General features: G+C 36.0%; 1 protein-coding gene across 1 annotated transcript in view; it reads right to left on the bottom strand.

Moving 5' to 3' along the window:
• The window catches only part of SRP14 (signal recognition particle 14), a 31029-nt gene extending 4721 nt beyond the window's left edge, over positions 1-26308 (bottom strand). Inside the window, exons 1-11 of the mRNA XM_031553764.1 lie at positions 23593-26308; positions 23197-23335; positions 21771-21843; positions 20705-20803; positions 19288-19460; positions 18623-18707; positions 14570-14668; positions 12507-12616; positions 11656-11763; positions 5899-6063; positions 11-148 (exon numbers count right to left, since the gene is read on the bottom strand). Of these exons, the coding sequence (XP_031409624.1) occupies positions 11-148; positions 5899-6063; positions 11656-11763; positions 12507-12616; positions 14570-14668; positions 18623-18707; positions 19288-19460; positions 20705-20803; positions 21771-21843; positions 23197-23322 (1176 nt within the window). The 5' untranslated portion in view covers positions 23323-23335; positions 23593-26308. The remainder of the gene's footprint in view (positions 1-10; positions 149-5898; positions 6064-11655; positions 11764-12506; positions 12617-14569; positions 14669-18622; positions 18708-19287; positions 19461-20704; positions 20804-21770; positions 21844-23196; positions 23336-23592) is intronic.
• Between the last annotated feature and the right edge of the window lie 1282 nt (positions 26309-27590).

Here is a 27590-nt window from a genome sequence, read left to right as displayed (position 1 = left end):
AGAGACTTACAAAATTTCTCTCTAAAGATTTCAGCTGATGATCTATTTCTTTCAGACGGTTTTGTTGATCACGATATTCTTTATTGTCTCGTAGAACCTTTTCACCTGGAACTACTTCTAGGTTTCTGTTTGCATAAACCAGAGACTCCTGATAAAAAGAATAGGCAGAAATTAATTTTTTTTTTTTTTGCTTCAAAGCCTGAAAAATGTTCATTTGATTTATATCAGCAAGACATGGAAATCTATAGAATAATGTATAAGTTTCAAGTTTGGCAAATGCATAATTTTTATTGCGCATATTTTCAAATCCAATAGCTAAATGTTAGGCTGGGCTTAATCCAGTAAAAAGCCTTCATCACATTCAAAGAGGAATTTCCTTGATGCTTAAATTCTATGAGAAATATAAAAATGCATTGAGAAGTAGAGGTTCAAAAGCTCACCCCCTGATAATGATACAGGGATCAGAATTAGGCCGTTGCTGACAACTCTCAGAAGAGAATGAAAGAATCAAAATTGAAATAGGCCTTGTTTCCTGCACATCATGCTAAATTAAAAAAATACTCTCAGTTCGAGTGCAAGTTAGATGTACTACTGTCATTATACTCTTGGGTTACACATTCTCATATCCCACAGTAGTTTTGGATCAGATTTTGCAATTAATAACAAAGCTGAATACATCAAAAGTTCAGTGTAGTACTATTACATGCAAGAACAGAACGAAATTCAGATTATTAAGAATGACAACTATTTGCCAAAAACAAATGGCAAAGTTACATTGCAGTTGGAAAAAAAGCTGGGCTTTCTGTTGCAAATCAAGGATCCTATATAAGAATCCAAGTAAGTTGAATAATAATAATAATAAAAAAAGCTGTTAGTCAATTCAATCCAAAGGAACATGAGCAATCATTTACAAAAAACATACTTTTCATTCTTTTTTTTTCCTTTTTCCAGAAGCAGTTTAATAAACACATACAAGGAAAACAATTCCGATAGCATGTCTAATTGGAAAGGAAAATGAACTTTGTAATTTCTCAACTGCAACATACAAAAAAATTTTAAGTATCTGAAAGCATTTCTTCTGAACATTAAAAAAAAACATGAGCTCTCAGACTTAAACTACTGTGCCTGAAAATAAAATTAACACAATGCAATCTTTATTTAATATTCAAATCAGTGACAGCTGGCTGTACCACAATCCCAGATTTTTCCTGTAAGAGACATAGATACAAGCAGCAGTACCTGATAGTGACTAGAATTCCTCTAAACTGAGCTCAAGTTTAATGTGGACCACCTAAAGCCAAAATCTGTTAATAATGAGTGAGTGTTTATAAAGTTTGGCTTCTTTAAAGAAAGAGATTATTAATTAAACTTGATGCCCAATTGCAAGAAAACTACATGACAGAACATAAAACAGAGGACTTATTTAAAGTTGTGTTAATTAACACATGAAACAAGAATAGGGTCTTTATAACCGCAATATAAACACAAAGTCAGCAAAGGGGCCCAAAACAAACACTCAGTTTCCCTCTAGTAAGATAGATTGCTTTTGTATGACTTTATTCTTCCAGGGATTTTAATACGAGTGAAATAATTCTTCAAACCATTGGGGACAAAGAGGAGGATGGAAGCTAATAACTAGAGGAAAACATAAAGCTGGAAAGCCTTGCACTATTTTTCTGAAATTTCTTTAAAGGTCAGAGTAAAAAAATATTTATAGAATGCATTTGAAGAAAATACAACACTAATAAAATATACTTTTCCCTGCAGTTTCAGGGAAGGAAATGGGAAGGAAAGATGGGGATGACACAAATTGAGAGTGTAAAATTAAGTAAAAATTATTCCAAATTTTTGAGAAGAGAGATTTGAGAACATTTTCACTGAATTCCGTTCTGAAAATGCAGTTGTTACAGCATATTCATCATTGAAAAGTAATCCTTTGTTAATAACAAACTATTTTTACAGTGATCTTGATGAAGTCTTCAGAAACTCATAACAAACAAAAAGTATAAGAAAGGCTGTTTCCAACACTAGCCTATCTCCAGCAAGACCCTACAAGGGATACATACACACTGGAAAAGAAATTATCACTATAGATTTGCTGTTTCTAAATGTTCTAGCCCAGACTGAAACAACTGTAGTTCATAGACCTACTTCCATGACAAAGACTGTACTTCAACACAGAGCAGTCTTTGAAAGATCTCTGTTCTAAAAACGTGTTCACTTGTGTTTTGAACAATGTATGCTTTTGCATCTACAATGGCTTCTGGCAGAGTCATAGTTGTCAGAAAAACATTTCAGTTGTTTGAATCTGCCACTTTCTGGTTTCATTTGATTCTTCCAGTTCTTGCATTAGATAAGATGGTAAACAACTGTCAGTATTTACTCTCTCTGACACCTAATGAAATCTACTGGTACCATGGAATCTTTTTGAGTCATAAAACAGATTGACATGTTTACCTGCTTCTAAATATGCCTTGAAGAAGAGAGAGCTGTAAAAGTCATCTGTTTTGATGAGGATGAGGCATGGAATGCATGCTATGAAGCAGGTCATTAATGAAAATATCAGTGTGAATTCAGAATCTTTCATTCTTTTGACTAATTATTTGAACTGTTGACTATAGTTTGGTGTGGTAATTGAAAAACAGAATATTTTTCTGACAAAAGGAAGCCAATCAGGTATGAAAGAACTCATCAAGACTGCAAAAACATGGAAGTAATTAACTTCATGAGGTAAAAATGAGCAGATCTTTAATCATAGCCTCCATTTCGTTCTATTTTCAGGTAGTTTTCCAGTTGTTCAAGTTGGTAACTGTATTTCTCATACTCAATTTTACACGTCATATTCTTTCATCCTACCATTTTCCTGTCTCTTCTAGAATTATGTTTAATTTAATTTGTTCTTCCAAAAAACACTGAGTAAGACAAAAGCATTTTTTTAATTTTTAATTAAGTTGGCACCAAAACAAAGAAATGTTTCAGAGAGAAATTAAGTTCTGATGAGAAACATCTCCATGTAAAAGAAAACGTTAGTCATGAAAAAGCATTCTGAATCCAGCTGTTTTGATTGCACAAAAAGATGAATCTGTATGCGTCTCTCTAACAGCTCAGTTATGGTACTGTACAATAATTAAATCCAGTTGTTAAAGATTTCAGAGTTGGAGAATATTTCCTATATCCTACCAATGCATCTATAAGCAGCAGGAAGCTTCTCTCCCACTGAGCCAATGGTGATTAAGTGCTTGCTCTTTGAAAGTTATATCTAATGAAATTCTTGGAAGAAAAGAATGTGCTTCTTTATGATATGCAATGCTTAAGTTAATTTCATTTCAATTACTTCTAAAATTCTAAACAAAAACATAAGCAGATGGTTACACATTAATATTTTTTTTCCCAATATTCCCCATCACTAGTACATTATATTCTACTTCACCACAGCAGATGAAAATTCCACCTCATGGAAATCAGAAGGAATTTCAGCACAGACTTATGGAAGAGTGATGCCACTGATACCAGTTTCTTCTTTTCCAAATGAGACTTATTTCCTGTAACAACTCTAGACGCATTCAGAAAAAGTTGTCAGCAGTACTGAAGTACAAAAAGATATCAAATCAGAGATGAAAAAGGCACTCTTGTATAGGCCCTGCTGAAGGTTAAAAAAAAAAAAAAAAAGATAGAGAACTAAACAAAAATGCACTTTATCTTTAAGATAACATATACAAAAGACAATTTAACTATCTAGATGACATCTAGACAGCTGCAAAATAAGCCAAAAACGCCATGTTCAAGAGAAGAGTTAGCATGATAATGGGTATCGTGAATATCATACTTGCATCAGCCTCCAAAAGACATTCACTACAAAGAACTCTCATTTTTCTCTATGGCCCACCTTCTTTCAGATATCAGAACTGATGCTTTAAGATTTGAAGTTGTTAAAAAAAAAAAAAAAAAAAGCATGAAAACTTCTAGTTTATAACAATATTAGAGGATATCAATCATGATAATCACAGCTGTTTCACGAAGACCATGAGCACTAATGAGTTTAGAACACGTAAAAAAGTATGCCTTTTGAAAGGAAGCTCTCCAGATTCAAGTTAGTTGCTAATTTGTCAGCTACTGAGACATGTTACTCCCTGCTTTTTGAAAAAGCAACTGTTAAAGGGACTTGAAAACAAAAGAGGTTTAGAATGAATTCACATAAGCAAACCCAGAACTGAACTGGCCGTTACTGTTCCACATATGTACTGAAGTGATGGTATCAAGGTACAAATAACCACAATCAAGAATGTAGAACTAAAAGATCCAGTACAAAGCTTTCACACTAAGCAGCCAAGTTTCTGAAAGCTGACATAGCTATTTTCTCCTCCACTTACCTTCAAAAATGTTAGCAGCTGAAATTATATGTAGATATATACAAGCACAGTCATGTCACAGCGCAAGATACAATCAGGCTGCACCTATTAAATTAGGCATCATGAAGAACTCAGCATTGACTTTTCTAATGTGACATTGGCAATGAAACTATGGCACCCACCAGGCACCCAATTCTCTCCAGCAATAGCTATGAAGATGCAGAGAAGCAGCAATGCAAGTGTCTAGGGAATTTTGGTGTCAGCTGGAAAGGCATAATGTCATGACACTTATGGAATTAGACAACTGCAGACTGCTGTTTTGGATTTATGCAATTTGCATCCTTCTAAATCCAGTTTTAAATAGCTATAGTACCTATCAACTTCAACTTATGTTTCTTTTGTTTAACTTCTCAAACTTATAAATCCATCTATAAATAGTTCTGTTCTTTGGTAACTTTCATTAAAATGACTCACACATTGTAGTCTGAACAACAACAGCAAAAAGACAAACAATTTTGTTTCCCAGTTCTACAGTATATAAAAAAACTTCTGCAAAACAAAGTTGAAAGATAAGTGCTTTTTACCAAGTATGGGTAATTTAAGAAATTAACTGCCTTGTTTTGGTTGTTAATTCTGATACTATTCAAAAAGGTAGTGTACTCCTTTTAAGAAGTATATACATAAATGCAAGTTTCTCTATTCAAATACTTCAGAGTATGAAGAAAACAGTGCAATAACGATCACTCCGATCAAACGTTCCCAAACAAAGTACTCATTATCACAAGCAGTATCACCAATTTCAAGGTGCTGCCTCTTATCAGTAAGCACAAGATCCAGCAGTCTTTGTCGAGTTCAGGTCCGTGAACCTGAAGCAACCACGTGGGTAACAACTAAATTTGCGTGAGTGATTAACCACTAGAGGGAGTTGCTGTTTCATACATTAAATGCGAGGAGAAAAATGATCAGCTTCAAATGATGGCTCCTCTGGAACTCAGAACAACATAAAATACTGCTTCAGGTCAAATAAAACCTAAAGAAGGTCCACAAGTCAGTCAATACAAAACTGGCATTAAAATGTTAAAATTTTGTTTGTTCTGGCTATGAACTGTACATTTTAATAAAGTGAACAGGTTTTGTGCAAATAAGTACAAAACAGGAGTTACGGTTTTTTATGTAGTTATTTCCCCCATCATACACCATGGACAACACTCCTAGAACAAGGGAAAATTGGGTCTTCTATGTACAAAATTTAAACAAACATTTCCCAAGGCTGAGACTTCTAAGTTTATTACTCTTGGAAAGGGAAAAAGACAAAATCCTTTAAAAAAAAGACCGTTTCAATCCATTTTCTACAGTCTTCAACACTGCTTATCAATAATTGTTTAATCTTTCAGTTCACTTTCGAAATCCTGAGATAAGAAGAAACCAAATTCTAATTCCCAGAGATGGACCTACTGGTCCTACAGTGGTCATTTTGCAGTTCAGAATATCCGAAATACCAATTTTTGCACATCAGATTTCTTAGTTAACGCTCTTTTCTGTAATATACCTGGTAAATCTGGCTTGGAGGATTTGAGCAAGAGCTGGAAATTGCAGAATAATCACCATTAGACAGTAGTATTTGAAGCTTCCTGTCTATCTCATTTAGGTGATGAAATTCCATCGGTTCAGGTGTGTACCCTTCTCCTGGTGCTAGCCAGCCACATACATCCTCCTGTTGAAAGATACAGAAAATATTTAATCCCCGTTCCCAAAGGAAACAGGCTTTAAAAGCAGTTACACATCAAGTGTATTTATTTTTCGAAAAAAACCTGTATTAAAGGACAATGTGCAAGTTCTCATCTCATTATATAGCTGAATTCTGACAGCATTCTTCTACCAAGCATATCCTAAAGCAGATATTCACCAATTAGAAGTACACATTTCTTTATTTGTAAATATAGCTAAGCAGCAACTTAGGTGGACTTAAAGATATATATTTGATACATTTTATTTTTAGAAAGTACACTTATCTACATGCATTGTTCAAACTGACAAAAAAAAAAAAAAAAGTCTTGTGTTAACCTAAACAGATTTCTACACTTAATATACTTTATAGGAATAAATCCAAAACCCACATCTTCACTGGCTAGCCACTTAGAATCCCTGAAATAAAAGTGCTTACAGGCAGGTGCCTTGCCTCTATACCAGCCAGTGACAATAAACAGACAGCTCCACAAGTTCCCCACCCATTCTTTGAAGGTTATGCAATTCTTTCGATCAAGGTCTCTCTACATACAAGAAAAGCACTTTGGATAACTAACCCCTTTACCTTAATGATGCATTTCACTGTATAGCATCTTATCTAGGTTACATGCCAGCAAGTTATCATAGCTTCCATCCATGGATACAGACTCCCCTCTTTTTGTGAACTCTGCATCTGTTGAGCCTAGGAGTCCCAGCTCCCTCTTTAAGGAATAAGAGTTTACCACAGCCTAACATACACATAGATCTTGCTCTCTGGTGCTGTACACAAGCAGCACTTTTTGACACCAACGACATGAATATCCATCTTGGAGATGGTGTACCCCTTTGCAAGATAGTGCAAAGGACAGAAATTCAGAGGAAATTGTTTGACAGAGGTAGATCCATCAATCCTAAGACTGAAAACACATAGAAAGTATGCAATTATCTCATGTTTTCAGAGCTAATACTGAAGCAGAAAAGCTCTCATAAACTGCACTAAAACTATCAGTAAACATCATCCTAAGACAATTCAGTTATGCCTTGTTTGCACAAAAAGTATTATTTTGGGAATACTTATTACAACTGAAGTTGGACAAGGAATGGAGAATTGACTACACAGCAAACAGTAAAATATATTTATGTATTAAAAAGACAAATGCAAGTCACGGGTATAAAATGAGAAGCTCTCAACTTCACTGAAAAACAGCATATTGGCAAGCTGCCCAATCAGTTTTCACCTCAAAAAGAAACTCTGGCATCAACCACAGACAGACATCCTTTCTATAAACAATCACATATCCATTTTACATGCCCAATCACACCTGCACAGCAACACATGCTAAAAATCATTCAGAAGTCCAAATAAAGTGGAACATAATACACTGCTCTCTATTATCCTCTGAAGGAGCTGGTAGCAACATACTACTGTGCAAGTAAAAGAAACACAATAAGCAGCTACAACTAAAAGCACAGCAACTTTCTATCTGACAAAAGATCAAGAAGAAACACACAGTCATGGAGTAACTGAAGTGAGAAAGGGCCTCTGGTTCCATTTAGCCCAACCCCTGCTCAAGCATTATCACCCAGAGCAGGGTGCCCAGAGCCATGTCCCAGAAGCTTTTGGAGATCTCCAAGGACAGACTTGTGCCAGTGGAAGAGAGAAAGCCTGAGAAATCTTAAAATTAAATTTGAAAAGGTTGATGCTATGGTAGAAACTACCTGGAGTCAAATCTCAAACCAAAGAAATGAAATGCAATGAGAGAGTTGCATCCCCAAAGAACAAAATAAGAAACCCACAGTAAAATCTGAGTTCCTACAGGAACTGCTCTGAGATCAGTAGCCATCACCCTTGTAGCGTATCCAGTACATTATCACAGAAACACTGGGAGAGGTAGAAAGCAGAATTCACTTCCTGAAAGTGAGTTACATAATTTCTCACACTTGATAGCAGTAACACCTGACTAATCAACACAAGTATGTGTTCCCAGTATAGACAGCTGTATACTATGAGTGAATTTGTCCCACTTAACCCAAACAAATGAGCACATATTCGTAGATACTGGTTATCCACTGCAACTTGGTACTCTTATCTCACACCCTGGGAAGTGGCTCTGCACAACAACTATTCATTGAGAATGACCCTAGCAAATTACATCTCTGTCCTGATTCCAAAGAATCATCAGTTACAACCTCACAAGAACAGAGCAGGGAAATGGGGGAAGTAGAGAGCATACTGTTGATTTCCTTTCTTTATCCTAACAGAAGAGGACCATCACCTTACTTCAAGACTTCAACATCTGTCTTGCAAAGGATTCATGTCCATTCTTCCTTTACAGCTTCCAGATTAGCCCTCTGACTATTTGAGCAGCTGCATCCACACACAAGAAGGAAATACCAGCTCCAAACTACAATACCACTACTGTGAGGTCATCCCTGGCCATCCTCATTACTCTAAATCATGCTGGCTACAAAAAAGAAAAAAAAAAAAGCACACCCCGAACACCTGTCATAAATTACCTCCATTTTGTCTTTGTGAAACAAAATCAAACAAAAGTAGAATGAGGTGCTAAACTAGTGTCATGTTAACCATCCTCTAATCAGTGCACACACATACGACTCTGCAGGAGACAGACACATGAACCCAGGTGCAATTTTGCTCAATGTCTATTTAGCATGTTCTCACACCCCCTCCTCGCAGTATCTAGTAGCCACTTCACTCCAGAGTAAAACAGACTTAAACATTCTCTCATGTTTTCAAGATGGTCAGCGATTTAACATTTGTCTTGGAAAATAAGCGTCTGTCCTGCCACTGTTTCCAACATCTTAACTCAGAATGTTTCTGTAACAGCAGTAGGCACTTAGTACTATGCAACATCTGAAACAAATTATACCCCTGCTGATTTAACAATTGTATTAGCATGAAAATGCACTTCTAAAATACTTCAAATATCCATAAAACACTTTTATTTAAGTAAGAAGTACTATTTGGATATTTGGCTTATTCATTTATACATGTCAGACTATGTTACCTAATCTGCATTATACTACACAGAAGAATTAAATACAGCATGCCCAGCTCCGCACTGATTGACACCCTCCAAAATATTACTTTGGCTAATGCAGTTGGACCACCTTTTTAAAAGTCAGAATAAAGCAAGATAAAAGCGGCCATCAGTTGGACAGTTGCATTGCTGGGCCAGCCTGGAACAGTCTAAATTACTCATTAACTGATAAGTTTCTTGTGATCTTTGCTATAAAGCAACCACAAGAAATGACTCAGACATAACATAATTCAAATGTAGCAGAAAAAGAATCTCTCTCTAAACTAGCCAGGTTTCAAGAAGCTACGTATTATCCTTTCTTTTATTCTATTTTGGCAGTAAATTTAGAAGCTATTTTCTTCAAAGAGGTGATCTAGCGGTGACTAGACTAACCCACAAATTACCATTCCTGTTCTCGTCTGTTATATCAAGAACATACAGCAATAAGCGCCTTCTGCAGTGATCTACTTAATAACTGATGTAAGTAGTACAAGCTCTTTAGATCCATGTCCAAAGAACAGCGACATGTCCTAGATATGAACTCTGGATAAATGTCATATTTTGTCTTGGTGCCTTAAGATTTGGTGCACAAAAAAGGGCACACATTGCTAGCCAGAATTTGCACTATTTGGAACAAATACCTGTCTAATTTGTGACCAGCTTTAAGAAAAAGAAAACTCAATAACCACCTACTGTGAGAGAAGACTTCTGCAATCAGTAAAATAACAAATTCTTAATTAAAAAAAAGTAATCACGAAAAGCAATCACTGTTCTTTAAGTCAGAAAGCTCTAATGTTTACTAGCAGAAGCCTATAAGGATTATCACTTATTTAAATGACAACATTTATGAAATGAAAGATCAACTCTTTCAAAAAAAGAACAGAAGGGACAGTATTGTTAAACACCAACCTTTCCAACATGAGAACAAAAACAACCAAAACAAGGACAAATCAAAAACCCACTCTCTACCAATATTTTCTTCTTACTCAAAGGCTGGATGAAGTAGATTCAGTCAAAGATTTTGATCATGAGCTCACTCCCTTACCTCGTGTTCTGAAACAATAATTTCTAAAAATGGATTTTAGCCACGTTTTGGAAAAGAGTAATGAAGAACAGCACCTCTTCGATGTCTCGTGGCCTTATCAGAAAATAACATAAGAGTAAATTATGGAAAAATGGAATAACAACAAAATAAAATAAAATAATGACCTGCAAAAGAATTCACCCCAAATCATTTCAGTAATATAAACAGAAGCTTAACCTAAATTTTTTGTTGCTCTTTCTACACAAAGTTCTTATCTTTCTTCATAGGCGCAGTGATTCAGTGTACGCTTACATACTGTGACAAAATTCATAATGTATTAAGTACTCAAAGTACATAGGCTTTGAGCAACGTACTTTTAAAGGTAAAACAAATTTTAAAGCTCATATAATTTCTTTGAACAAATCGATTATTTTTCCAGCATTATTCCTTACTTATAAAAGTGCAGTTTTCTTTAAATATAATATCAAATTTGCATTGAGGATGATCATACTTGAAAATACTTCTCTTTCACATGTTTAATACCACATATATTTGAAAAATAGCACAGGTTTACAGCATGATTCGTTTTTCAAACAAAATTTTATGTTCCTACACTAGATGCATCATGAGAACTTCCGTAACACATGAAGGTCCCCAACAACTCTACCACTGTGATATTTACATCAGAGGAGTAAACAATAAAGACTGTCTACCAGTAATGAGGAGATCAAAAGACTATTTGATGTGCTCACATTACTGGGAGGCATTCTGTGGCACAGTCTCCTTGACACAGTGATGGCTAATCACAATCACACATTTTGTTATGCTTTATAAGGAAAAGCGTTTCTATTTCTGCACTTCAGCTTTTCCTATCTAGTGCAATATGCAGACACCCACTGCTTGCTCTGTAACATTGTTATAATATAAATGTCTTATATTAAGTAGGCTTCTGGCTTCTTTGTATACTTTTTAGACAGACTGAGTTGGAAGTCACAGCCATCTTTCTAAAAGCAAACATAAGCATCCTGGAATTCATATCCCAAGAAAAATCTCTGATTTTTGCGGTTGTTTTATTTTTTTTAGTTTTTTTTTGGAAGCAGTTGCTGAACCCCCTACCAGAGACTATACTGCTAAGCACTCGGGCTGAGATGCAGCAACTTGACACCTTACACATAAATTACTGTGCATAAAAAATAGACCATGTTCTGTTCTGAGTGGGTTTCTATGGCTCCTTTCACCCACTTCTAACTTTTCCTGAAAGATCTGCTTGCTTATTTCAGGCCTGAGAAATTTCAAATAGTAGAAAGAAAACAAAAGAATAAACAAACAAACAAACAAACAAGCAAATAAAGACAATGAAAATTCCAATTTGCAAACAACCCAGGTGGGTTTTTTCAGTTCAGCTCTCATATATTTGTTAGTTACTTCAGAATAAGACTAAAGCAAAAATCAAATTTAGATTTACAGTAAAAATAAGCCAAATACAACCGGAAAGTATAAATTGCAGTTGTCATACCTCAAGATCTTGCAATGGACTTTCATCTTCTGTATCTTTCAACAGTTCAATTAACCTTTTCCTTTCTCCTTCAAGCATAGGTACCTGTTTTCCTGAATCCTTTGCTAGCTGAAATGTTTACATATAGAAAGGGAAAAAAAAAAAACACAAATAGTAAAACCTTTAAAACTCCAATAACTCACACAATGTTTTAAAACTCTATGGAATTAAAATCTGATTTTTTTTTATCATAATACAAATTATCTCTCTGACAGACAATATATATATATTATATATATATATTATATAATCTTTGACATAAGATTATAGACATGGGCAGGAGGTAACGCTAGATTAAAAAAAACAAAAATCTATAGATACTTATCTTCAGGGCAAAGAAAGTTTTAAAGTCAAGGCCTCTATTTCTGACAGAAGTCAGCCTTCTTTAAGTTAAAAGTTCCATGTGTGCTGTACATAAATAACCTGCGTATCTATTCTTCATCTTCACATAAAGACAGCTTCCTGTAACTTAATTGTAGATGTATTTCAAGAAAGGAATTCTTAGGAAACTCCACAAAAGAAGCTATGCTGGGCACAAACAGAATAATTCAGTTTCCATTACTCTACAGTAAATACACAAAAGCAGTATTAGGCCTATTGTGAAAATATGAGCATGCAATATGAAAACTACCTTATAGGGTTTTCTGCCATAAGCAACAATTTTTAATAGTAATGTTATCTTCATTTACTTCTTTCTAAATAGCTACTAATATTCCCGATAAAGTAATCCAGTTGTCACCAGAAGTGCTTATATACTACTTATATACATTAACATTTAATGAAATATTATTGATTTTTCTTTTAAGGCTTACCTCTACATTCTTTTTAATGAAATGCTGACTGTTTTTACTTTTATTCTGTGTTGTTTTTTCTGCTTGATTCAGGAATTTGTTTGTTTCAATCTCACTTGGATAATCTGAAGCTGGAAGGAAAAAACTGCTAAGTTATAATTGTTCCTTTTCTCTTTCAATCAGAGTTAAAATAACATTAATTTAATTTACATTTTTAACCAGTTTGTAAAGTCAACAGACCTAAAATTTTAATAAGCTGTTTTCATAATCTACATAAACTATATAGCTATATTTAAAAGAGATAACAATCATCAAAGACGAGTCTAGTCTCGTCTTTTTAGGCTATTATTATCTGAGATCGTACAACACTGGGAAGGCTCAAAATACTTTAGGATTTCTAACCTCAAAAATGTTAAACATGGTGGTTATAAACGCCCTGGCATTCCTTCGAACTCTATCACTGTTCCAGTTTTATCATCAGTACAAAACCAGACAGTAACTTCTGGGAGACCACAGAACTATCCGGAGCCATAACAATTACATTTTTTTCAAATAGAACAGCTGAGGAGCAGATGATATATTTGATATTATTACAACACAACTTATAAAAAACTGTTTAAAAATAAAACTCATCATGGAATTGTACAGCTGTTAAACAAACAGCCACATACATTATTTGTAACAATTAAAATTAATGATGTTCTGACAACTTCTCATGTAGGTTTTTCTTTTCAACAATGGATTTCTATCATATAATCATGAGCACATACTATGTTATTCAGAGACTTGTACTAGTTCTAAGGCAGCAATTCTTTCACAACCACCAAATATTTATCACATTAAGTAACAAGACTAAGCAAACACAATCAAATTCTTAATCTCAAAAACTACTTGAAAAGTATGCACGGTACTTCTTGGGAAAGCAGAGGTATAAAAAATGGAGTGGACTATTTCATCAACAAAAATAACCTCAATTTAACATGCTGGATTATAAAAGATCATCAGATTCTAGCAGCTTATTCTTTTACACTTGACATAAGAAATAATTCTGCAGGCTGAGTAGACTGCAAACTCAAAGATATAAAAATGAATTCAGTGTGTTCTTTTACCGACTATGAACAAATCATAATAATAAATCATCAAGTAAACTCTAATGGATGATTAGTATGTGATATGATCAAGAAAATCCCGATGCAGTTCAAATGCACAATTGTTTACTTAAAGCAACCCAAAATATCTTTAATGTTACCACATAAGACCTATCAAGGAATTGGATCATATTAGAGCAGGAAAATTTAAAACGTAGTCAAATTCTACAAAGCATCCACACTTGTTAGATTCTGCTGCCAACAACAGTTCAACCTTGAGGAACATCTGTTTATTACATGTTTGTCATCTTTGTCACCAGTAAGATATGTCCCTTCTGTTTACATGCAATGGTAGATGACAAAGAAATAAGCAAAGCTGATAGCAATGGCAGCTGAAGCCATTCTTCTTATGCCAACACGAGAGAGAAGTTACTCAACCACACATATTTCAATTTCAAGTAGGGAAAGAACAGAGACACAAAAGCACAATTCTATTCATTTTTAAATATTGATCACCATAACCACTAGTGCCTGATACCTCTAAGCAGCGCATGAAAACAAGTAATAGCTAAATAATGAGCATAGATGTTTGATCTTTACCAGAAAGCACTTACTACAAAAAAGTTACAGAACAGCTGCAAATGTATACAAAAACAATTTTAGATGATTTCTTGAATGTAAGTTAATGAATGAACAATTACAGCAATTTAGATTAACAAAGACAAGTTTTTACAAATTTTCATTAAAAAATGTTACATTTTACAATGAATGTTGTACATCTATCAATTTACAATAAAAAAACATTATAACTGGGAAGTATTTTTTGTTTGTTTTTAGCATATTGAATAAAATGCTTGGACAACACCCAAAGAAGTTCTTCCATTTTGTCATTTGACCAAAAAAGGATTATTGCCATTCTGCCTTCTGTTTAAGCCCAATTTCTGATTTTCTGCTCAGCTACAAAAGCATGTTGTATTCCCAGATAATAAAGCTTACCCTTATTATGCTGGGTTTTATGGAAGGCATAATCTTCTGGACTAATTTGTGAGTGAAATAGCAACACTTGTGTTTCATCCTGTTTAACATGAGAGGGATCTGCAAAGAAATGTTTCAGTAAAATTCAATTAAAGAAGACCTAGTTTCATACATATTGTGCTATAAAACCTCCTACATGATAGTGATATAATTTATCCAAGTGCATTTTTAACCACTACATTTTTCAAGAAATAAAAAGGAAAAAAGGTGCAGTGTCTCATGAATAACAACATAATAGAATATATATGTTGTTTCATAAGTGTTGAGCTTTTAGCAACTGATGAATATACATACAGAAGCACATACATGACAATTACATAATAGAAAATGCAGCCCAAGGCCATGATATTTCAAAGCCTCCACAGACACCATGTGGTTAGTCACAAAGAGGTTTAAATGAGAATAAAGTATCCAGATTTTCACAGCTGGTGTCTGCTTCTACATGAATTATTTGTCTTCCAAGTGGCTTAGGTCAGGGGTATAGTCTAGGAGTGTTCAAATACATCTTAGGCATGCAAGAGTTGTTTCAGTTACTCAAGGAAAAAAAAATAAGTCATGGCACAAACATATATCAACTGGAAGCCTAAGTTAACAGTATTAAGCTACAGTCTAAAAGTTTAGCACTTAAAGAAAAAGACTCATATTGAAAATAACCATAAATATCACATACGACAAATATGTTTCTCACAATGAAAAAAAAAACAAAAACTGTAATAATGAAGTTTAATGAAATCTACAGACAGTAAGATTTTGTTACGCAGAGCACAAGGAATGAATGTAAGGCCAATTAATTCCCAATTTACATTTCTGTCATGAGTGTCTGTCAAGCTTATGCATCATAAGCAGGCTGGGACACAGTAGTTATTATTGATTTGGTACCCTAAAACTTGTGTTTGATTTTAGAGCCACATTAAAAGCAGAAATTAAATAGCTCCTCTATATAATATACATAATGTAGCTCTTTGACAAGTTTGCAAATCTAAAAGCAAAATATATGAATTGTATTCCATTTCAGTATCAACCAGGGCAACTGTCAGGGCTGGCAGTAATTGTTAAACATTTAAGTAAATAAAGCCTGAAAAGTAAAGCATGCGCATGTTACAGAAAACCAAAGATAAAGATCAGACTGGAGGAAAAATATAAATTCAAACTAAGGAGAGCTTTGCAATTATGGTACACCAGATGCACAGGACACATATGATCTCACATTAGGAGTTACCTTTGATATAAGAGAGGAATTGAAGCATTTAACAGTTGGAGATCATTAAAAATAGTCTAGCTTTTCTGCTGTTTTTTGCTATATGCTGACATCTACTGGAGAGTTTTAAAATATCATCCTTAAATTCCATGTTTTTCCCTTAATGACCGAAATTTAGTAAAGAAATGTCCTGTAGTAGTTTGTTTTGACATGCTTTGATCACATATTACTACTGTTATGATACACACCCTTGCACATATATTAACAAGCTCAGATTATTGCTCAGCAATATCCACGCAGTCCTCTAATTCTTGTGTTCTGCCCAACATGAAAAAAAGAAAAAACAGTTCGGTTTCGTTTCAACCATTTCAGACCAGAAACCCTTATCTACCGTGGTTCAGAGATGAAGATAGAGACAAAAAAAGTGTGGACAACTAACTTAACCCTGGCACCAAGAGAAGTACTCAAATAGCAAACTTTTGAAAACTGCTCTTAGGTAGTTTTGGCAAACACAAACGATCCGGTTTTGTTTCTCCCACCCCCCACTAAAGACATGGTGTGTAGGATGCCTACGGTTCATTCCAGCGCCTTCTCCAGTAAAAGTCCAGGCACAGAAATAAAATGGAAGACATCTTAACAGCCAATGGTTTTTGTTTGTTTATTTTATGTCCGTTGGGCATTCTTGAAGAAAACTAGCGATAATTCAAAACATGCTTAGACCATTTGCTGTAGAATTTCAACAGAATCATGCTGTTTTGACTCAGTAAAATTTCTAAGTAGCATTTAACTTTTTCTTGCCTATTCCATCTATAGTTCCACATAGTATTCTCTAATTTTAATGTATTTTTTGTTATGCATCATATCATTTGTTTATCGTTTCCTGAGAGGAAGAACTCAATCCTTAGTCATTTGCCTACCTTTGATGCTGTCATGGAATTTTGTTAATGTTTAATTCTTACTTAAGATGGAAATGATTATATTAAGTCTATCTGCTATAAGATAACAGACTAAAATGCAAACACTGATTCTTATCAGAGTGCTCATTTCCACTTTGAGTATTTTTGTCTTCATATCACTTTGAAACACAAAAATTATCTGACTTCCTGTTCTTTCCTTCCTGAAAATAGTTTGACAGCATGTCTAACATAGTTTCAATTTTCAAAACACCCATCTGTCCTGAACTTTCTTTCCTAGAATTTTCAAGGGAGAAGAAAAATAAAAGCAGATTAAGGTAGCTAATTTTATGGTTCATATTCCATCTTTAGAATCGTGCCTTATATTATTTGATGATCTTTTCTAGACAAATTCTCTGTCATGCTAAGAAAGTTAAGCTCTTGGAAGTGAATTTAACATAATCAGTACCAAAGCTAATTTAAATGAGTCATATTCCTTTTTCTACTCTTTAAACTACATTCCAAGAACCATGGCTATGCATGCCCATTCCTACAGTGTTTTAAAATACATACAAGGGATGTTCCAAAAACGGTCAGAGGCAGATATTAGTGGTATGGCAGTAGAAGTTGAACCTTCCCACCAATATTCTGCTTGGCAGCAGAGGGGCAATGGCATCTGACATGGAAGTGCATATGAAGAAAAGGGGTGGAGTTGATTCCCTCCGTGTAGAAAAAACTGCACCCACTGATATTCATTAACACTTGCTGCACACTTAAAGAGACCAAACAGGGAATGCCATCACAATAAGGCAGTGGGTGGTACCTTTCAGCAGTGGCAACAGCAACATGAAACACAAGCAATGTTCCATACAAGCATGAAGATCTTTACAAGCACAGCATGCAGGCTCTTGTTTATTGCTTATGAAAATGCAAAGCAAATGGTGCTGACTATGTTAAAAAATACTGCTTTGTAGTTGAGAGTTTGATCTATCAGTGTTATTCCACTCCTTGTATCTACTGAAGTTTCCACGGAAATAAATAGGAGGCATTAGTCTTGGAGTGACTTACATAGTATCATCATTGGGTCCCATACTTTTGTTTCTTTTCTTAACAGTTTCTGAAAAGGTACAGGCTTTCCATACCTCCAGTACTGGCAAATCATCAGAACCTTACTATGGCATTTCTACTGCTTCCTTCTCATCATCTCTCTCACTCCTATATTTAAGTTTTCTCCAAAACACACTTGCCACTTATGTGGCAAGTCCACATCCTTAGAACTTCTAAGCAACTCTTTTAGGCTTAATATACATTAGGCCTATATATATATAGACCTAATGTATATATATATTTTTACTGCCAGCCTGTCAAACTCCAAGCTAAGACCGCCTGTGGCCATCATCAGCAACGTCAAAACTGATCTTGTAAACAAATCAAATGATTTCACAGAATCATTGAATCACCAAGGTTGGAAAAGACCTACAAGATCATCCAGTCTAATCATCTACCTACTACCAATAGCTCTCACTAAACCACGTCCCTCAACACAACACTTAAATGTTCCTTCAACACCGCGAGGGTCAGTGACTCCACCACCTCCCTGGGCAGGGACTTACTTACTGCCCAGACATTCCAAAACAATTAAGACATCCAAGTTTTTCAACAGGTTTCCACTCTGTGTTTTTCTTATAAGTACTTTCATTATTTTAATGTACCAGTGTTCTCAGTCATACATCCTTGGCCACCAACTTGAAAAGCGTAAGCTTTACTTATTCTGGACTTCTATCTTTTCAGTCCCTTGATATACTTATAAAATATTTTATTCTAAAAGTTTTAAATCTTTTTTTAATTGTACCCGACAAAAAAATGAACATTAATCAAAGTAAAGAATAATTAGCTCAGCGTATTTAAATCTTTCCTACTTACCAGTTGTATCCTGCCACAATGAGATCAAAGTTAAGAAGAGTTTTGTGTTTTCTATCTCCTCATGGATTCCCATGGTACAGACAGACTATTTAAAAGAAATAAAGCATAAATATAAAAGATACTAGCATATATATACTTCAAAGTTACAGCAAAATCTTCTGCTTACCAGGTCTAACAAATGTTAGGATCTATAAAAATTTTTTTTCTTAGGTTTTAACATCTACTTTTTGGTTTGTTTTAATATTGAGGCTATATGAACACCTCCTGAAGTTATGACAAAGGCATCATGAAATTTCAAGGCCTCTATTCTGCATTGTCTATTTCATGAAGACACATTCTACATAGTAAAGAACTTCCATAATGGATATACAGCTCTTCATCCAAATGCACTGGCACTATGAGATGCACTGAAACCAACCACAACCCTGTCTTTTTAGCAAATTACATTTACATCATGAAAAATATACAATATTTTAACTTCTGAGGAAATACTAAATGTCATGTTTTAAGGCTTAAACCGAGATTTAACTGCTGGAGGCTATGACAGCAAGGAATTTGTGCTGTGGTGTTCTCATGTCTTCGTCAAGGAAACATCTCTAGCTGCTCTAATAAGAGAAAGTACCAAAGCAGATTACCTAAGAACTAGAACATAGTATTATTCTAACCTTAACTTCTTCCCAGAGCTTTGCTCTCATTTCCTTGCCTTGTTTTTTAACTGCTCTCTCTTTAACATGTCTTTTTGCCAGTATTGTGTCAAGCTTATTCATTTTCCTTATAGCTGCTTGAATCTCAGGATCTCCTTCTGCCTCTTCAGAATCCAGAAACTTGGAAGAGTTTGCTGCAGGTTAGATTTTAAATTGTTAGCTTGATGTACTTCAGCTTACAACAAACAAACAAAAACCCACAGTACAAATAGCTTGATAACAACTGTAGATGAAAGCTCAATTATTCTTAAGAAGAGAAAAACAAAGTCTTTGTAACAGATTACTAAATCAAACTCTTAGCTGTAGCAGCCGGATATGGGGTGGGGGAAGAACACCCCATTTTGGGCAACTAGTTTAAACTTCACTGAAGAGTGATTGTATATCCAAAGTATCAGCAATAGTGGCAGACAAAATAAGAGAACAACTCAAGTTTTTCTTTCATGACAGCTACTAAAATACACGCTGAAATGTCCTTCATTAAAGTAAATAATTATGGGGTTAAGAGAGACTCAGTAAAACCTCTTCTTCTAAATGTTATAGGAGATTTAATCTTGACTTATATCTCAAATAAAGCAGAATCTGTTACTGGTTCTAGACAATATTTCTTTGACAAGAAATGGTGAAACATTATAGAAATTATCATTATTTAATCAAAATGCATTTTTGTTTTGTCACTTTTTTTCTTAAACATGCAGATTTCTATTTCCGTTCATTTTTAGCCTTTCCTCTTCCTACAGCATCCTTGTACTCATCTCTCTTTTCTGGTAGAAAAGCTTCTGTAGAAGAGAACACATTTGTAGCACTGCTCCAATCCCACAGGCTTTCAAATCTGAGTCCTTGCATTCTTTTTTCTAATGTTTATAGGTCAAAAGCTTTAAATGGTGCATTTGACCCCAAACATTCACACTAACACATTAGTCTACTTCGTGGTACAAAAAAAAAAAAAGATGAATGACATAATAAGGACTGAACTATACAGAACTAGCCAAGCTCCAGGGAGGTGCCTATGAGAACAGGTAATTAATCAACCACTTATTTCAACCAGACAGAATGCTGCAGATGGATTTGGAGCTAAATTACTAAGTGAAGGTTTGAAGCTGAATTCTACATGATTTCTGTTCTGAAGCAAAGACTATTATGTGAGATGACCAACACTGCTGGACTAGATAGAGCCACCACTGGATTCTAATTCCTTATTAGACTGATCAAATCTACATAGAACACAGACACTACCACATAGCCAAGTTAAATAACCTTTAAACAAATAATCTATAATCTCTTGAATGCGACAATGCATAAATATTTTCAAAGAATGTTCACATGAAAATTAACATAAAAGAAATTTATTGCACCACACACTTCATAAAGCAGAAAATACCTTCTTTTGCATTACTTATTTTTCCTTGGGAAGGTTCACAAAATACTGAAGTCTGTTTTTCAGCGCTATCATCTCCAGAATCTGAATTAGAGACATATCCTGAAAAACACAGGAGAAAGCCTTTCACAATTACATAGATGTGAAAGAAGCTTTTAAAGAGTGTTTGAAACACTAACAACTAAGGAAAAAAATTTTTTGTCAGTGTGGGATTACCACTGAGACTCTATGGTGAACCACTCTCTTAGGGGAAGAAAAAAAAAGAAAAAAGTTACCTACTACTACACTTGAGCTCACGTTTAACCCAGGAGCAGAAAGCACAGAATATCTTTTGACGCCAATTATGTAATGAATCTAAGAATGAGAAGAATACTGAAATTCTTTTCTTCACATTGTGGCTTTCACTTCTCTATTTTTAAATAGTCTGAAGCTTTGAGTAGCATTTACATAATGCCAAAATAATTTTGCCCAAAGCACTTCTATAAGTGCTTTCATTAAAATATTGTATATTTATATTTTAATTATATTATTAGTACTTACATTTTTCAGTTGTTAACGCTGAAACTCTCAAAAATATTTTTTTTTTTATCGATGGACCATTATTAGAATATAAATTTTGTCACAAATTAACATTATCTTTGAAAAGTTGGATAAAAACACTTTATTGAAAATACTTTCTATCATGGCTTCATGGAACAAATGCATATGATTTCTCCCGATTTTTTAGGTCACCAACCAGGCGCAGGTCACAGTTTTAGATGCCACAAGGCATACGCTGTGTTATCACAGCTATTACCACTGTATTTCAAAGATGAGACTCAAAATAACGAAGTCAATGAATTTTGACACCATGACCCCGTTTCTCTTTTGGAATTTCACTTGTTTGCACACAATGCTCTCCAGCAATAGAATTTTACGCAAACCATAAATACATGGTACTTAGTCCAGTCACATCACAAAGAAATGATAGGCTTTCCCACACCAGACAACTCATTGGGATTCAGCACAAACTCCTGAAAAATGGTCATGCTCTCTACTTCCTTGATATCACAGTTCCCCCCACCATCACCTTTGTTTTCTTCTGGACAGCAGTCTTCCAAGTTTCTTTGATGACTAACACCCAAATTGACAGGTGAATCAACCTATGAAATACAAATCAATCGCTACCATAAACAGAAATCTTGGGGGGGAAGAGGGAGATAATCCCACTAATCACATATTATTACAAAGGCTAATAATGCTTCTACACAAGACTCAAAGTAGCGCTTAAACAAAAAATTCAGATCAGAGTTCTGCTTCTTAGATATCACACTAGTGAATTTGTTTTCTCAGGCTCAACATTTTACAGACTCTTGGACTAGGAAGGAACTCTGAGATGCATGCTAGTTCTGCTATGGCAGAGTACAGCCAACCAGTCTGTATATACAACAGCCTCACACATTTCCCAGCATTGTGGGCACTCTGCACCAGGCAGCATCTCCACCTCTTGCTCATACTATTGAGTTTTTTCTGCTCTTTGAAAGGCTGATATGCTTGTATCTAATTCATCAGTCTCAAGAGATGGCAATTTTCATGCAATTGGTTAGGATGCTTAGGTTAAGAACTTGGACTCAAAGTTACCTGATGAAAGTTACCTCAAAATCTGACTGTGAATCTAACAAAAAATTATTTTAATGCATTTATGAAGCATCTAGGCATGATGCCTAGAGCAGATGAATGAAAGGAAGTACAACATTGTGGGATATAAACTTAAGTAAATCAACCTAAATCTCAAATTCTCAAGTCTCAGTCCCTACATCTTAATAACTGCATCACATAAACCTATTCCCAAAATTAAATTAATCCCAGTTACCAGTTTCCTCAGAGGATGGACAAACATCTTACTTCTTATGGAATTTATTACAGTCCTGGCGTTGATCTACAGTTCTTGGAATATTATGATTTTTATTAAAAAACAAATAAAAAAACGCTTTAAATCGAATATATTTTGTAATCTGATTAAGTATATAGAATCATAGAATCACCAAGTTTGGAAAGGACCTTTAAGATCATCCAGTCCAACCATCCACCTATCACCAATATTTCCCACTAAGCCATGTCCATCAGTACAACACCTGAATGTTTCTTGGACACCTCCAGGACCAGTGACTCCACCACTTCCCTGGCAGCCCTTTCCAGTGGCGGACCACTCTTTCAGAGAATAAGTTTTCCTAATATTCAACCCAAATCTCCACTGGTGCAACTTGAGGGCATACAGTAGAATACAATCCAGTTCTCCAGACTGCAATGTTGAACAGACCTTTCTGCAGCCATCTTAATGACTTAGAAAAACCGAATGAAAGATCACCCCACGCACGCAGAAGGAGCAGCCCACACTCACAGCCCTTTGCACAGCCACAAACCCCAGAACTCTCTGCAAAGCTAGGAGAGCAGAATTTTGTTTCTTCAATGTTCTAACAAGAAAAAAGGAAGCAGCTAAAAGTAACAAGAATTACCTTTGGCAAAAAAGGTTCTGGTGCCAGTAACTCCACAGAGACACTTAAATGCCTGCAGCTGGGATAAGCTCTTGAGCTACATGCAGGCTGTGAAATTTTATCCGAGCTCCCCCTTGTCATATCCATTGGGACCTAAAACTTGAAGGGAAAAAACAGCAAACAAACAAAAACCAACCAACTGACGACACAAACAAAACAAAACCCACCACCTTCCAAGCTCACAGTCTATTAATAAAACAAGAACTCAAGCCCACTTCAGGTGTAGCTTGAACAGCTTTCAAAACAATTCAATGCTGAGAGATCTTTCTGTGCTCACGTTCGCTGCTCAAACACACAGCTTTTATGCAAGTACAAACGCAAAGCAGCAGGTCAATCAAAGAATCCAAAAGTGCTTACTGACTAAAACAGTCCCCGTCAAATTGCACACATCTCAAATGGAACCGCACAGCCCTGCTCACCAGAGCAGCGCCAGGCGCCGCCTGCAGCACCGCGCGCTGGGCGGCCGTTGGTGCGCGTGCTCCCCGCAGGGCGCGGGGCCGCCGGCGTTACCGGTGCCGCGGCTGCCGTTGCCATGGCGACGGCCTGCAGACACCGCGGTCGCGAGAGCTGCAGGCAGACGGCTTAGAGCAGGAGAGTTGCTTTTCCTTCTGGCAGCGTGTCCAGCCTGCACGATAGGTGGTGTGGTTGACCTGCACAGAACTGAATGGCTGCTTTAAATAAACTCATTAGAATTTAAAACTGACGCTGAGATCACTGTTATTTACGTGACTATTCACTGTTAGCAAGGAATTATAACTGGAGAGTGGCATTACCTAACGTTCTAATCCCATCCGACCTTTTTGTTTTCTACATTCAAATAGAACGTGAGGATTAATTGCAGTGCTGTGACCAACCTGTAATTCCCAAACTTCTCTTCTTACCTACAATGCCCAGGGAAAAAATAAATATTTCTAACGACTGTTGAAATTCCAGCAATAGTGCACCCCAGGGACAAGGACCCGAGAGCAGTCCAACGTATCAGAGCCCTCCGAGCACCAACACCGCTGCTTGCTGCAGCGCGTGCCATGCATTGCAACGAGCTCAGCAGGGCAGCAGTAGCAGATCAGGCCACAAGCTTTCAGTCCTCTTCTTACAGATGAGTTTCTGTAAAGATCATCAAATATTAAAGAACCTCAAATATTATTACAGGTGGCAGGTATATTCATAATGAAGCTTGAACTAGTGAAACAGAGAAAGTATGTAATTTTCTTTTTCACCATTTTGGGAGTATGTCAGTTTTGTTCCATGATAGAGACTTATCTGAAGAATGATGAAATTGAAGAGGGAGGGATAGGGGACAGACTCAACCAGAGAAAACTGTTTAAACAGAGCGCAACAAGAAAAGCACTCCAAAATGTGCTTTTTAATCCTAAAGATAGATTACGGCATCATGAAAACACGTTTCAACAAGTTGTCTCGATTCTGAGAACACAGTCACCATAGTAACAGAATTCGTTTATCCTTTTCTCCCTAATCCAGTCAAGGAGAAACACAAATGAGGGCAAAATGCAGGAAACTTGTTCTCCATACCACTGCCTCCCTGCTATTCATACGTCTCTGCTGAACAGCATTTTGCTACACAAACAGGCAGCCAAAGCACAACCTTCATTCGCTTATAGGGAGGATGATAAATCACAACTTTATTTAACACTAACTAGTTACTGGTCTCTGATATTTTACATTTTCTTTACGCACTCACCTGAAGTAGCTTCTCTTTGCAACAGGCAAAACGTTTAAGATAGATTCTAACAGTTCCACTACTCAGATCAGGACAAACAAACATATTAACTCCCCATGTTAGGGGAACAGACAGGCTCCTTTCTTGTGAAAGACATACTACATTCTCCTGATTGGCTTGCGCCAAGTCAAGGGCAAAACATCAGGAATTCTAGGTTGTATTTTGACTCTTCCAGAAATCCCTTTGAGGACGATCAGCATACAGCATTATACCCCATCAGTAGGAGCACTACAGTAGTATCCTGCCAGATGAGAAAGAAAGGCTGAACAGGAATGCTGAATCCAGAACTGATGGTAAAACTCCTGTGGTGCCTAATAAATCCAGATTTTCATTCTTTGATTTGCATTAGGAAAGGTCCCGTCTTCCATTCTGCCATACCTTTTCTGGAAACCAGCAGGATATGGAAGCAAGAGTCCAGAGCAGTTTGCATTGCACCGTATTGGTGCAAGGGGCCTGAAGCAAGGACATCCTCCAAGTCCCTGAGGAGGGGATGTGATCGAGGCAAAACTTACAGGTCTTGGTTGCACAGAAAGTGGAGGTACGGGAAAAAAAATCCTGCTTATAAGCACAATGGAATTTTTCAAGTAAGCCACCATCTTGGTGCATTAACTTTAGCCATAGTGATAGCACATTACAGCTATGTTGAGAAACCCTCGCCTTAGCAAACATATACTTAGGAATTGGATCTAACTTGATGTTTCTCCTGCTTTCTTCAAAGGAAGTCCACTTAAGGAACAAGAGAGCTGCTCTTATGTACACACAGACAAGCTTTCATTGGAGCTGGAAAATGCTTCTGCATCCCACTCTTTGTTGTCCCTAAAGAAAGCAAACAAGAATATGTCTCTGAGCACTCTTTGCTCCCTTTGGCTCAGCTGCTTAAAACCAGACACAGCACACAGGAAACCTCTGGCTGCTTCCTGCTGCTCCTGCTCTGTGGCCCTCCGGGGCTGGGGAGAAGTCAGCACTGCACCTGGAGTCCTGCAGCTTCCCACAGGATGTGCTTTGTCTTGTGTTCCTGAACTGTCCTTGAATAATGAATTACTGAAGACTGCACTCATTTTATGGTTGCCATTTGATAATTAAGGACCTTGTTATAACTCATTTAGAAATCCTGCTAATATCCCTACTTCTGCACAAAGAATGTCACTGCAAATAAAATAAGAAGAGGTTTTAGAAGAGATAAAAGTGTTCTAAAGTGTTTAAATGCAATGACTTCACCCACACTCTTTTCTATGAGGGGGGGGCGGGGGGTGAGGGTAATCTTCTGTGTCCAGAAGAGAAAAACAAAAACAAACAAAACCACCTCATTAATTATCTCATATCAAATCCTCCACAGCTTAAAGTATGCCTACACAATAACTCAAGCAAGATAAGATGGCAGGGATTTTGCTTTTCTAAAGTTGACACCTGTTACCCAATCCTGCAACGCAAGGTCAGAAGGCAGGAATTCCGGCTGGGTTCTGCGGGACATGCAGTCGCCTCCAGAGCAGATTGGTTGGTTGGTTACCTTCACAACAGCCATGGGACCTGCTTGATTCTCAGCACTACTGAGCTGCGAGTTCTCTTAATTTTCCGTCCACTCTTTGCCATACAGCTCACTCATATGGGAATCTTTTCCCAGGAAACAGAAAGCAGAATTAGACTAGAGAAATCCAGACAGATTTTTCTGCAAAACGTTATCGATAGATATATTTTGAAGTACCTTTAAAAACAGAACAAATGCATTCATTAAATTACCAGAGTTTCTTAACAATTAGATCTGTTGGTTGCTACAGTCCAGAATGCTTGGGGAGCTTCTAGAAAACTGCTTTTCTCTGCACATTTATCCCACTGTGCAAAATACAGTGTTGCAAAGTAGCCAACCAATACAGCATTATTTGGTGCTGAAAGACTGTTTTTTTCAATTTTTACATCAAGTTTATTTGAATTTAACAATATTTTTGAAACAGTACACTGACATTGTTCCCTTAAGTCTTCTCCTTCTAAAAGATTCCTTCATTTAATATGAGCTCTGTTTTCCATTTTTCATCTCCAAGTGACGGAAAAGTGATTTCTGTCTTTCCTTCAAGTTTATTCTCCAGAATTAAGATTTATCGTTTGAATCTATTTTCACACAAATTACCCTAGGCTTTCCTTTCTTCTATTCCAACAGCTTTGTTTGGTACTTCACTTTCTTTCACCAGTAATCAGGAGAGAAAAATGTATCTTAAAAACAACCATTACAACAGCTGCTTTTCTTTAATACAATAATAAAGAAGAAAACAAGTCTTGATGTTTTTTTTCTACTGAATACCAAAGAACATTTTGCCTGGTAGAAATTGTTGGAACAACAAGCCAACAGGCAGCAGCACAATCTCAAAGGTATCACTGCCTTCAAGGAAATCAGACTGCACAAATGTTCTGTCTTGCATAAGGCATCTCCTGAATTACTTTTCTGATTACAGATCTCTACAGAAGTTGCATTATGAATTTCACAGATATTTTTTGTTCTATGCAAAGATGGGCTTTTATGTATTTTTTCCACTTCTCCTAAAAACTCATATGGATAAACTGACCAAAATAAAATCACATTACCTGTTATATTCCAAAATAATTTCTCAGGTATAAAAAAAAACCA

Source organism: Meleagris gallopavo, chromosome 5 (genome assembly GCF_000146605.3).
Source record: "Meleagris gallopavo isolate NT-WF06-2002-E0010 breed Aviagen turkey brand Nicholas breeding stock chromosome 5, Turkey_5.1, whole genome shotgun sequence".
Classification (NCBI taxonomy): Eukaryota; Metazoa; Chordata; class Aves; order Galliformes; family Phasianidae; genus Meleagris; species Meleagris gallopavo.
This window is presented reverse-complemented; position numbering and strand designations above follow the sequence as displayed.